General features: G+C 39.4%; 1 protein-coding gene across 1 annotated transcript; it reads right to left on the minus strand.

Annotated features, from left to right (window-relative positions):
* Nucleotides 1-2,338: 2,338 nt before the first annotated feature.
* ARGLU1 (arginine and glutamate rich 1) lies at nucleotides 2,339-13,091 on the minus strand. The gene is made up of 4 exons (XM_005145239.4): nucleotides 12,478-13,091; nucleotides 7,998-8,223; nucleotides 5,570-5,653; nucleotides 2,339-4,308 (listed from the first exon to the last, which is right to left on the minus strand). Exons 1-4 carry the CDS (start codon nucleotides 12,831-12,833, stop codon nucleotides 4,144-4,146), a joined length of 831 nt encoding a protein of 276 aa, XP_005145296.3. The 5' UTR covers nucleotides 12,834-13,091; the 3' UTR covers nucleotides 2,339-4,143.
* Between the last annotated feature and the right edge of the window lie 833 nt (nucleotides 13,092-13,924).

A 13,924-nucleotide genomic window follows, 5' to 3' on the forward strand; every position in this document is an offset into this window, starting at 1 on the left:
TTCTGCACATTATGGTAGAGTGGATATCTAGATGTTAATTTGTCTCCTCCATATCTGTTTTATAACTGCAATTTTGGTTAACCACAGCTTCTTAGAAAATGAGAATGGCTCCTCCTCAGCATAGCTAACAAATTCAAGCAGCCTTGTAATAAAATCAGACTAAAAGTACATCCTAACTATGCATTTTAATTCTCCATTTGACTTGTTTTTATACTGATTTTCACTATCACTCTATGAAAACAAAAATCGCTGCATTATTTTGTGGTCTGTGATAATGTGGGTGAGAAACAAGACCAGGGATCGAACTTCTGCTGCATGACCGTCTTTTTGTAGAGGTTTACATGCACTTGAGCAGAGCTGACCACTGGGCCAGCCTAACTCTTAGTCCAGCAAAGACAATGGGAAGCATTAGGCTGCTCACCATGGAAATGTCAACAGAGCTTTACCACTCCTCAGCTGGCAAACAAAACAGCAGGATGGGAAGATGGGGATAACCCCAATGTGCATGTGTTCAGTGGTACTAGCACAGAAATGGAACAGAGGTGCATGAGAGTCATGGTTCAGCTACAACTGGATCAGCCTGTTGGTCCAAAACTGTACCAGCCCAGGCACTTTGACCATATCCTCCTGCCTTGGAATGAGCCTTAGGCACACAGGCAGCTCTACCATTCTCTTCATAAATAAATCATCTCTGTAATGCAAACTGAAAAGTGTTTTTTATCAGCATGAATTCCACCTGAACTTGCCTGAGTCAAGACCCTGCAATAACTGAGCTAATAATTTTCCTCCTGCTTGCCAAAAAGACCACACATTGCCCAAATACTCTGAAAATGTTTAAAGAGATGCTTCATGCAGTTCAAAGTGAATCACAGCCAGCACCTTCGTATTAGGTGTACATTCAAAAAACAGCACAAAAAAGTCCAAATGACTGTAAGAGAGAACGTTTATAGCATCAGAAAGAGGGGTTTACAATCTTCAAGTCAGCAAGGGTGAGGTGTATGAGGTGACAGAAAGCTTCAAAGAAAAGGAGACAATGAAGACAGATCCTTCTTTTTCAAGACAAGATATGAAGCAGATGAAGTATTGATACTTCAGTAAGATAATACTGACATATCTGTCTATACGCAGGCACACAATTGCTTGGCAGCTTAGACATCTTGCCAACCTAATTGTCTGATTTGCTAAGCTTCAAGGACACCGGCTCTCCAACATATCTCACTGCAGTCAGCTTTCCACTTGTGCTTGGAAAAATGATGATAATGAACATGGGAAGTTCAAAGGGCAGTTTAACAAATCCCTGAACTAACAGCACACTGCTAGGACACTGCTGTAAAGGCCTCCTGCTCTCTCCCACCTCTGCTGCAGAGATGCATTGTTCAGTATTAAAATAATGCTCCAGGGCATTTGTGAACAGGCATTGGAAAAACTAAGATCTCTTATCATAGAAGGTAAATGAATACTGCTGAAGGTAGGTGGTAACAGGAAATGCCTACCTGCCTCCCTGAGGTAAGGGAAGAAAAAAGCCTCCAACACACAAAGCCCCAGAATAAACCAAAAATCATCTAACCAAAATTTGAAGTTAAAACTTCAAACTGTAATGAAATCAAAATTAAACACCCAATGCAACTTCTAGGAGCGATTTCTCCAGGTAGGCCAATATCCTTCTTTAGACCCCCCACCCCAGAGCTCGTACTCACTATATATATGTCAACCTATGTTCTAACCTACTTTGCGTTAGTCAGGTATCATGTTTTAAAGGAATGTAAGAACATCAAATCCTTATCATCAAATGTCACTTTACCCCCCTCCTAAACTGTGTGCACCTCTATTTTCCTAGACACTGACAGCATCCCTAAAACTCTATGATAATTTTGAAAAGAAAGCAAGCCCCAAAATAATAAATGTGGCATCCTTCCAAACTGGGTCTACAAAAAACTATTCAAAAAGTACTGTCTACTTTAGGACAAGCCAAAAGACAGTGATTTCTACCAACTGAACACATTTTTTTTTGGGGGGGAGGATGGGTGGAGAAAAGAAATACATAGACACTTTAGCTGCTCTTCCTTTTCTGAGGGCAGAAAGAAGGAAAGGCAGGTAGGAAGGTATGTGGAATAGCAGAAGGGTGATCAAACTGTGATCAGACATTTTGCTCACACAGTAGTCCTAAAGGAACACTACTGGAAACAACAAAGTCTAAGCCTACACAATGTTAAGTGTAAAAAACAGATGTTACTATTTAGCTGCAAATTCATAATGTAGAAGAAAATACTTGATACCACAACGGCACATATGAGAACTTCTTGCTTTCAGAAGATTACAGGAAACAAAAATGCATAGGTCTGTTTTGAGTATTGACTTTTAATAGCTTGTTTCTCATAAGGGAACAGGGGATGTTTTCTGGTTTAGAAATACAGGTATCAGTTAAGTTTTAAATACAGCCTGCTCCTGCCAACAGGTCATGTACACGATTTATTTGGCTTCAGCTCTTGTTTTTATGCATTAAGCAACCTTCAACCTTCTTCTGTTACAATATATAGACAAATTTAAGTACAGTAATAGTGTAGGTATTTTACTGTCTTCACATTTTTCTTAACATACTGGACAAAGCAATGCATGTCAACTTGCTCTCACACATTTAATTTGCCAGACCTACAGAAACAGATCCTTTGGGAATATCAGGAATTATTTCCAACTTTGTCCAGTGACATTCAAATGCGCAGGCAACTACTGGTAACTTTCATTTTATGGTTAACACCGAAGTCGTACACCAACAGGATGAAGTTTTAGAACTGGACAAGCTATAGTAATCCAGGTTTTGGTAGAATAATTATATACAAAAAGGGGAATTTTATATATATAGTTTTCAATCTGTAGTTTTTCAAAATAAAACCTGTATATATAAATGGACAACATTCGAGATCTGTATACAAATAACAGTCGCTTTCTGGCTAAAACAATGTATTTAGACAGAATCTCACTTTCTGTTTTTTACTTCAAGTATGCTAGCCGGTCCAGTCCTTTGGGAAAAAAATTCAATTTTTAAATCCTTTAGGATCCATCAGATTCATTATATGGTCATGACCTTAACTTATACAATATACTATATTACTAGGTGAACCAAAAGGGATTAGATACCAAAGTATTGGTCTGAGTGCAGTAAACCAAACAGCTGTTTAAACATGAAATAAATCTCTGTCAGAATAAAAACCAACATTCATGAAAACAGCAGCAGCCGTCAAAAACATTCACAACTGCAGGGATTTGTTACTGTGTGTAATTTTGCATTATAAGTAGAAGCCACAGTAGTTTAAAGCAAAATTTAAAAAAATGCTACTATATTCTTGAATTTAATAATGTGAATTGTCACTTTTATAACTGTTCATAGATGTGTACTAAAAAAATTTACTTAAACATATGAATTTAAGACTTTCACTTTATTCAGCAAATCAGTTTATTTACACAACGGGGAAAGCTGGTTGAATGCTGTCAATGTAATAAAAACAAATCTAACAGAGACATTACTGAACTCCCTCTATGTATTCATAGCAGAAATGACAAACTATTTCCTTACCTGTATCAGGAACATCAAGCGCAACAATGGGACAGTATCATAGGACACTGATTTAACAATAAACCACAGAAGTCCAGTAATACTATGGCAATTTATTCATGTATTTACTGACTTAAAAAAAAAACAAAACTTGTCAGCAATACCCAGTATAAAGTCCTGTCAATTATCAGAGTCAAACTCTGATGAGTAGGTCAATAAAACCTTACCAGATCATCCACAATTCAAAGTGACCTGATCTGCTTCAGACCACTAGTACAGTGACAACACTGATGAGAACAGACTGCACTTTAAAATGCAACAATGATCTGATAAGGGTTTAACTTAATGGAAGTTTTAAAAAATTAAGAATTGCAGAGCACGGCCCCTATCAGAACAAGCTAACTTTCCAGACTTCCAAAAGAAGACAAAAGGAAAAAAAAAAAGAGGGGGGGAGGGGGGGGAGAAAAACCCCACACTTCAACATGAAGCTACCATACAAAGTTGTTGGGTTATTTTTTTTTCCATTTTTCCTTTTTTGTTGGTGATGGTTGGTTTGGGTTTTGTTTGTTTGTTTAAGAGTTCAGAGTTGCAATTTAATCCTGGCTTTTTAGTGAGAAGGACAGTTTTGGCCTAGACTTTCCTTTGCCCAGGATAATTTTTTGCTCTTCCTTTTGCTGACGTTGTCTCTCTTGTTCTAGTTTCATCCTCTCCTCATGAATCTTTCTTTGTTCTTCAACAATTTTCAATTGTTCTTCAGCCTATATATGAAAATTGTAGAATTTAGGCCAGCATATTTTGTACTCATAAAAGCAATTTACAAGTCTGTATTAACTTCAAACAGGTCCAGTCCTGCACAGGTATGTAAGCAGTTCTACCTGAGCTAGATGGCCCTAGTTGGTTTCAATGAAACTGTTTGTAAACTGTTATTTGAATGCAGGAGAAACACTGAAAACTTTCTACAGCTAGCGTATCAAAATCTTGAGTGCTTACAGGCAATGCTTTTTTCAGCATTGCTCTGCAAACAATACATAACATTTTAATTAAGGAAGTCCATGTATGCATGGAGAAATTTCCCTGACACCTGTCACGTCAGACGAAAGCACAATATAATGATGTAACAGACCTTCAGAGGTCTCCCCACTCAAAAATACTTGTAACCCCCATCCCTCCAAATTCAAAACCATCTTTACCTGATTTCTAACATGCTCATCCTTACACTGACTTACGGTTCTTACAGCTCTTCCAGTGGTCTTCTAAAGGTGCTTATTTTGTTCATTTTGTCAGTTTATACTTTCAATTTTCTAATTGTCCCATTTCCACCATATGAGGTTGGGAAAAGGGTAAAACAGAAAGAGGTGTAAAGCAGACATAGTTCAAGCAATTTTAAGAAGCATCATCTTTATCTGAAAAGGGTGTAATTACTTGGGTAATTGAAATTGGTACGAGTTCCATCAGGATTTACAAGCAGCTTAGTTTGGGGTTATCATTAATTGATTAGAATCAGCTAAATCATACTGAATGTTCTCAAGAGACAGACACCTGCTTAAATAGTCTTGGAAACCAGTATAAACTAGACTTTCGTAATGTAAGACGTCTTAAGCTTATGCTGAAAGTCTCTTTCAGCACTTGTACATCAATGTTATGCTAGTCAAAAATCCAGTTTGTACTTGTCCTGCTCAACAAAACGTAAGTAGTCACTTCTGTTTTAGAAGCAGAACATAATTTGCAAACTTACTTCAACCTTCCCTGTAAGTTACAGTAAAAAAACAAACAAAAAGTACTTTTTAAATTCTGAAGGCAGCTATCTTCCGCTGAATTAACTGCACCTGAATTATTTTTTCAAACCAGTGTTACTGCTAACGATCTTGTCTCATACGCTCAAGAGAAGAGCAACACTACTGACATAACCAGCAACAGACAAGTTAAACTCCAGAAAGGGTCAATTTGTTTATTTGTGTTGCAAATCAGGCAGAGGGACCTGTATTCCCCTACAGAACAGTTAACTACATCTTCACATACCAGTTTAGCTTGTGCTTCTGCAATTTTTCGATTATTCTCTTCTAGTATTCGCTCTAGTTCCTCACGCTTTGCACGCTCTTCTTCCTAAACGGGAGGACAGGGCAAGATGTTAGTAAAGTAAAATACTCATTTCTGCACGTTCACTAATCTTTCTCAGAATTCTTCTGTGAACTGACTTACAGTGGCAGCTTTATAGCCACCTATTTTGTCTCACAACGGTAAACTGTGCAGCCACTAATACTGGTTTCTAGCACACAATTTATATAACCCCGCCCAGTCCAAACAGCAATCAACTAAACCCTCCCTAATCACAGAATCCTGACAATTTATTACTAGAATTTTAATATCACACAAATCAACAAGGACAACTACAAAACTGGATAGTATTTACCAAATTAAAAAGTAATATAGAAAATATAAATAAAGTGAATAGTTTGTCTCACCAATTAAGTATACCTACGTATTCTTTACCTATACTCCTTTAATCAGCATTAAAAGTTGAATATTTACTGTCTTGTCCAGTGTCCTGCAGAGTGTGCTCCTCGGCTGCCATACACGCCAGCTTCCTCTTTAAAATGATTTGTACTGTTAGCTTGGCAATACCTGCATCAGCAGCTCAACCATTTATAAAGAAACAACATACAGGGAAGGCTGAGCTGAGGAATGCAGATGTTTATGATAAGAAGGAACAAAAATATGTAAATCATTCCTAAGGCAAACAATTAATAAGAAAAATACATTTACTGTTAGTGAAAAATACAAATGGTAATCCATACTTCATGGAGCTATGGGCTTCTTTCATGGGGAGAATGGACTTAACATTCAATACTTTGACAATTTTAAGACAGCTGAAACTGTCATTTGCAGTCTGAACTTGGAAATCAGGAGTCCAGGGAAGGCAAGATCAGGAAATAAAGCCTTGTAATTGTTTTCTTGGTGAATTTTATGGAGCTCTGTTATACAACTCAAATATGAAGACTGCATGGAAGTTTTTGAGGTGTTTCAGTTCACGTAATATATATCCAAATTATTTTAATATTTGGAAGATTTAAAGTTAGCCAGAGGTTTGTGTCTGTGTAAGAAAAAAAAGTTAATATGAACAAAGCAAGCATATGAAAACTTCTTACTATGACTAGTAACCAGCTACTAGCTAGCACACTTCACTCCAGGCATGGAGGGTTATTCTGCATTACAAAGAACCGATGGGACTTCATCACATCACATCGACAACAGCAAAAATACTTGGAAAAAAAAAAAGTAGTCATCCATCTGATCAACCGAAAATCTATATACATGAAGCAATTGCTGTCTACAGACATCTAAATTTAACTTAAATTCTTTGATAGAAAAATTTGAATTTGCAGAACAAGTGTGATTTAATATTCCTGATATTTGTTGTATCTCAGTGGTTTGGGGTTTTTTTGGGTTTTTTTTTTCAAATTAAAGATATTATGTGACAGACAAGTCACACATCATATGAAGGGGAAAGCTTCATTGCTACTATCTTTCCTTTTGTAAGCCAATCAAAATATTAATTTAAGATAAACTGTGTAGGAGGTAGAATGAAAAAGGCATTTGAGACTTCTAACTGTTTAGCACAAATTTCCTTTACAATTTTAGAATTTGCCTTGAAATTTCTGGGTCCTGGAATGATTGGTGCAGACAGGCATCAAAGCCTTTAGTAGCAAATTACTGTCTCACAGAAAGACATTTTCAGCTTCTGCTCCAGCTGCTGATTAAAAACCAAAAAACCCAAGTCATATGTTCAGCTTGACTTCAGACAAGGGCAACCTGCTCTTTTATAACTTCTTGGAAAAAAAAAAAGAAAAAAAAAAAAAAGGAGTTGTTAGTAGTTATTAAAACTGGATATAATGATTTGGACATAGATCCTTCATGAAGACGTGGATGGGCTTATGCTCGAAGTCCCAGAATTAGTCCAGTGTTTGCTCAAGGAAAACGTTCATTTTAAATGAAGAATAAGAAACCTATTTGTTAAAGACAGGTACTGCAGCTCACTGTTGAACCCTGATTTTTGCCTGACTGAAGGCAAAAGCCTCTTACAGTCTAGGTAAACAAAATGAAACAAATTAAGGATACAAAATTACAGATTTTCAATACCCTTCCCCAAAAATGAAAGGACCGCTGATAAATCCTGCAGCCATGGCAAAAGTTTCAAACAATTCTGAAATATGTAGGTCAGTTCCATTAAAAATCAGTATCCTTGTTCAGGTTTTAGGAGAATAACTGTTTAATATCAGTGAGCTCCCCTCAATAGGCTAGAAATTAAGTTTCGCAGCAATGCAAGTTTATACAAGAAGTGAATTAGATTTGCTGTATTCCATCTCTTTCTGAACCGAACAGGAGGCACAAACCAACAGTGAAAGTTTTGCCATGGACTGTTTCTACTTTCCAAACGACCGAGCGTTACCTCTCTGGCTTTTTGTGCTGCAAGTTCAGCTTGTCGCTGTCGCTCGAGTTCTTCGAGCAACTGTTTTTCCATGATGCGCTTAGCCTCCTCCACCCTGCGGAGAACCTCTCGTTCAATCTCATCCTTCCTTTTCTCCAACTCTTCTTCTACGCGTTTAGCCACAAGCTCTTCCACTCTTCGAGCAGTTTCTTCTTCTATGAGTTTCTCTTCAATTTCTTGTTGACGACTACAAAATGCAAACATGAGTATTACACCTTTCTAACGCATAAAGAATGGTTGTGCTGAAACAAACTCTTTCAAATACCCATCATCAACCACACTCCTGAACCACTTTAAAATAGTTTTATACCTTATACACACAGATTATGCAGAAACAATATTTTGCCATACATTTAAGGATAATGAATATTCAGGCAATCAGTATCTCTATCCCAGGGAAGCCATTGAGACCATAACGTATTTAGTACCCCTTAATTTCTTTAGGAGACTAAGCTTGAGGAGACAGCATATCTTGACTTCTTGATAACTTTCAGTGGAGAATAAAAATAAAAGACCTAATCCAACTTTGGCCATCCTTTACCCTTCAGGAATTCAAATGGTCTCAATTTTAAGAAAACATCTTGTAAAACTTATCTTAAAGCAACCACCTCAGAAGCATCAAACTAATCCCTAGTATCTAAAATAGAAGACAGAAGCAGTAGAATTCGCAATTTGAATCAATGTTGTATCTGTAATCTAGTTATTATCTACCTTATCAAATTTCAAATACCACTGCTCTCCTTAACATCTTTATTGCAGCATCACAATAAAGCATAATAATGGTTTCTATCAAAACTATAAAAAAATACAGCAAATGCTAAATAAATTCTTGCAATCTTTATAGTTTTCCATGTCCTGAATTTTGGTAGTATATTCAAATGTCTTCTTATCTTTATCTTTTATTTGTAGCAGCATTATCACTTAGCCTGATCACTGTCACGAGTTTTCATTAAAAAGAATACAAAAAGATTATGTCAATTTGCAGAGGTTTATTACCAAAGGCAGAAAAAAAAACCAAACAAAAAACTTCCAGGTAGTAATCACTAGTACCATACCATATGGCAATTAGATATGTGTAGATGAGCAAAAGTAGTGTATAGCTTGTGTTGTATAATACTACTTGTTTGGAATTATTATGGGCTTTGGGGAGAAGGTTATTCTCTTTAACCTTGAAAATTAACTTTCATTTTAAGTATTATGTCAACTATGGAACAATCTTATAAACTTATCTTCTGGCCTGTCAGCACCAGAAATTCATGATTTAGAATAACAACTGCTGCTCTAATATCCTAATATCCTGTCGTTTTCCTGTCAATATCCTTGTCATTACTGAGTTTGCATTTTCTTACTTATATTGAGACATACAAAAGCAACTCATTAAAAAAAAAAAGGTACAGGATTTATTAACTTTTAGATTTCCTAGTGTACAATTTGCAAATATACAAAAGGAGATAATGAAGTATGGAATACTGATCTAGATAAACATGTGAAATACAGAGGTAAAAGGCTCTTACATTCACCTGTTTGTGGTTTGTTTATTGGTTTACGGTTTTTTTGTTTGGGTTGTTGGTTTCCTTGTTTTTTTCTTTTCCAGAAAGTGTACTGAACCAAATGAATAGTTATCTCCTTCATTAAAAAGCTTTGGAACCTTCAACTTACAACACTCAGCACCAGAAGACAAATTTGATTCTTACATTCCTCAAGAGATAGCAAAATTATCCGGTAGCACATTAGGCTAGCATTTACTTTAACTTAAGCAACACAGGATCTCACGGTCTTTACCACCACTATCCAGAAAAAAAAACAACATTAACCCCATTCTGTTAGCATCCCTCTGCCCAGCCACTACCTACAATCTTTTTGGACAAATTTTTAAACATCTTTTTTATACTAAGCATCCTTTTATTTTAAAGGGGTTTCTTTAACCCTCCACGAGTTCAGCAGCAAGTACTCTCACCATCCTGTACTGATACAGTTTAGTATACACAAGACGCTGTTCCACAGAAGTTTTGGGTTGTGGGGTTTTTTTTTGGTAGTATTATTATTATTTTATTTTAGCTTCATGTTTAACACTGGTGAAATCTAGAATAAGTTAGCTAACTGAATAACAATACCACATAGTTACAAAAATACCCCTGACACTCATGTCTGAAAGAAGTTTCCAAATATCCTCAGCAATTGATGATGGATGTACTACTAAGTGCTGTGCCTGCACCCATTTCTTTCTTCTCAGCCCAAGTGATTCCAAATTTAATTAAACCAATTGTATCTTTTCACATTCAAAAGCTGTAACAACATTATAAATATATTATATATACAGTGACATTGACTTTATAACAAAAACAAAACTGTAACCAGATATAAATCTCATTGATCTGTTCTGTAGATTATACCTATTAATTTAATTGCATGAACTTACAGTATTTTATATACAGGTGTAAGTTTATCGTCCTGACCTACTGAGCCATAACACCAGAGCAACAGATAAGTCATTAATGTAAAAGCATTTTTAGTATGAACCATTTACTTCTTAAGACTAATTTAATAAAATCTGCAGAAAATAAACTGCTTACATGCAATCAGATTTCAGAGGGGAAAAAATGTCACATCTGCAAGGCCTTTATGGAAAACTAGCATTATAAGAAAAAGAAGACACGAGACTTTCAATATATGAACTGTCCCCTAGCTAATTTAGTCAGCAAGGAAGTACTTCCTACATGAGTATATACTACCATACGTAACACAATTTACAGATTACTTACTCAAACACAAAATTATCTATTCTATTAAATGTTATTACTTTTTCTTTTGGAATACAAATTGTATTCTAGAAGCATCAAAATTCTATACCAAATCTTTTCCAATATTGTTTTTCCTTCAAAAGTTTACTATCTGGTTGTTAATATCAATCAAATGTCATACTCCTCCCATACAGACTTCACAGGGTTTTTTTTTAAATTTAAAAGCTAATTTATACAGAAAACTTACACATGAACTAAACCAGCTCCAGAATACTAAAATAAACTATTATCTGCATTACACTGCATTCTCAAATTGTTAAACACATTCCAATTCTTCACCGCAGATATGTATGGAATACTTTTGTTAATTTAGGTACTGAATAAATTATAAACCACAAAATTAGGATCAATGACTCAACAAGCCTTCAACATTTTCACATGTTTGTGTTACTATGCAACTTTTTGATGACATCACTGCCAAATTCTCAAATTAGGATAGGAGATTATTGACAAACAAAAATGAAACTGACAACTCAGGGTGATCAAGCCTTCCGAACCACAGTATTTCAGTAGAAGGATGTCACTCAATAAAACTCAAAGCTCCACCTTAGAATTAACAGCACTACTCGGCTTCACAAATAAAAACACGTGCTGCTTCTACATTCAGTGCTCCAATAAGCAACTGTAACACTCAAAGAACAAGTACCACTTTATCACAACTGTTAAAACCGTTGTTATCTCTTCTGTATAAAGGTCTCTTTCCTAACTCAATATCGCTAAACCTCTTAATGCATATCCAACGTCCATTAAAATAGAATTAATGTCTCTTTAGACCTTAAAAATAACCACATTCCTCACAACAAAAACTGAAAAAGGAAAAAGTCTCAAACGAAACAAGTCACCAGATCCTACTATCCTATTTGGCAAGAATCACAGAATGGTCATGGCTGGAAAAGACTTTAAGATCATCTAGTTCCAACCCCACTGCCACAGGCAGGGGCACCTTCCACTAGACCACACTGCTCAAAGCCTCATCCAACCTGGCCTTGAATACTGTCAGGGGTGGAGCATTCACAACGTCCTTTGGCAGCCGGTTCCAGTGCCTCATCATTCACACAATAAAGAATTTCTTCTTTATATCTAACCTAAATCACCCAAGCTTAAACCCATTGCCCCTTGTCCTACCACTACTGTCCCTGACGAAGAGTCCATCTCCTACATCCTTCTATGTCCCAACCCTCAGTGTTACTGTAATCGATGCATGGTATTTCTTAAAATCCCTAGGAGAGCAACCCCAGGCGCCTCCACTCTACGCACAAGCAGCTCGCCACGCAGTGAGGGGAGGGGCGGGCAGTGTGGCAGTGCAGCACAAAGCCTCCGCGGTGCGGAGGCCCCCACCGCAGAGGAAGTTTCCGAGCAGACCAGCGGCAGATGGGGAATCGAACGGAGCCGGCACGTGCCTTCCAATGCCCCTGAGGGAGCCAGGACTTCAGGGAAGGGAAGGATGGCGGGAAAGAAGGCAGAGATTAGGCCTCAGCAAGGGCCCAAACGTTTTCATACCAGTGGCAGGCGGCACTAGTCCGGAGGAGGAAAGAGCGGAGGAAAAGCCACCAGGGCACAAAGTACCTCCTGTCCTCCTCCTTCCCCTCGCACCCTCACCATCACCCCCCGGAAGAGCCCAGCCCAGACCCGGGGCTCACATTTTCCGCTGCCGCTCGAACTCCGCTTTTTTCTCTTCCTCCTCCCGCTTCTGCTTCTCATCCAGGCTGCTGCGCTTGCTCACCGTGCGCCCGAAGATGTCGATGCGATCGGGCGGGGAGGAGGCGCGGTCGCGCTCCCGGTCCCGGTCTCGGCGGGAGGAGGGGGCCGTATTGGAGCGGGACCGGGAGCGGGATTCTCGGCGCCGGTTCCGCTTGCTCTCCCGGGATTTAGATCGCTTCCGCGCCCGCTCCTTCTCCCGGGAGCGGGACCGCGATCTGCTCCGGTTCTTCTTGTTGTGCTTGGAGCTTTTAGTGTGTTTGGAGCGGGACGAGCTCCGGCTGCGGGACCGACCCATCCCGGCAAAGGAAAGGCCGCGCCGGTGACCGCTCAGACCACCCCCACCCCCTTCGCTAGCGGCACCGGAGAGAAGTGCGAGGAAGCTCCGCACGCATCAGCACCTCCCAGGTGGGCCTGTCGTTCTCTCCCTTGCCACCGCTTTGCGCTGTGAGGAGACAGAACAGGCCCCGAAAGCGGGAGCAAGTCCGGACGCAGGCAAGATGGCGGCCCCAGCAGAGCGGTGACTCTCCTCTTCCGCCCCACAATGCACTGCGCCGCGTTCTAGCCGTTTAACTTCTTATTCTCCCCGCCCTCGGCGTCGCGCCGGAGGAGCACGAAAACACTCGGTAATCTCCGGCAGCCAATGGCAAGCGTCGCTCGCGGCGGAAGCATCTTCTGGCCGCGCTTACTCTCTGCGCACGCTCGTAGCAGCAGGCGTTGTGCGTGGTTGTCAGGACCGGGGTGGTGAAGGGAGCTGAGGCTAGGTTTTCGGGGAGTAGTCTCCCAAAGAGCGTACCCGGGGGCGGCGGCTGCGGCTGGCTGGCTGGCTTGCTTGCTTGCTTCCTTGCTTGCTTGCTTCCTTGCTTGCTTGCTTCCTTGCTTGCTTGCTTCCTTGCTTGCTTGCTTCCTTGCTTGCTTGCTTCCTTGCTTGCTTGCTTCCTTGCTTGCTTGCTTCCTTGCTTGCTTGCTTCCTTGCTTGCTTGCTTCCTTGCTTGCTTGCTTCCTTGCTTGCTTGCTTCCTTGCTTGCTTGCTTCCTTGCTTGCTTGCTTCCTTGCTTGCTTGCTTCCTTGCTTGCTTGCTTCCTTGCTTGCTTGCTTCCTTGCTTGCTTGCTTCCTTGCTTGCTTGCTTCCTTGCTTGCTTGCTTCCTTGCTTGCTTGCTTCCTTGCTTGCTTGCTTCCTTGCTTGCTTGCTTCCTTGCTTGCTTGCTTCCTTGCTTGCTTGCTTCCTTGCTTGCTTGCTTCCTTGCTTGCTTGCTTCCTTGCTTGCTTGCTTCCTTGCTTGCTTGCTTCCTTGCTTGCTTGCTTCCTTGCTTGCTTGCTTCCTTGCTTGCTTGCTTCCTTGCTTGCTTGCTTCCTTGCTTGCTTGCTTCCTTGCTTGCTTGCTTCCT

This window comes from Melopsittacus undulatus, chromosome 2, assembly GCF_012275295.1.
Source record: "Melopsittacus undulatus isolate bMelUnd1 chromosome 2, bMelUnd1.mat.Z, whole genome shotgun sequence".
NCBI lineage: Eukaryota > Metazoa > Chordata > Aves > Psittaciformes > Psittaculidae > Melopsittacus > Melopsittacus undulatus.

Bases quoted from the DNA above. Each gene is read 5' to 3' on its own strand.
- ARGLU1 (XM_005145239.4), bottom strand. From the start codon at position 12,833: ATGGGTCGGTCCCGCAGCCGGAGCTCGTCCCGCTCCAAACACACTAAA. The intron at 5,654-7,997 runs GTAACGCTCGGT...CCTCCCGTTTAG, and splicing joins CAGCACAAAAAGCCAGAGAG to GAAGAAGAGCGTGCAAAGCG. The intron at 4,309-5,569 runs GTATGTGAAGAT...TTTCATATATAG, and splicing joins CAGAAGCACAAGCTAAACTG to GCTGAAGAACAATTGAAAAT.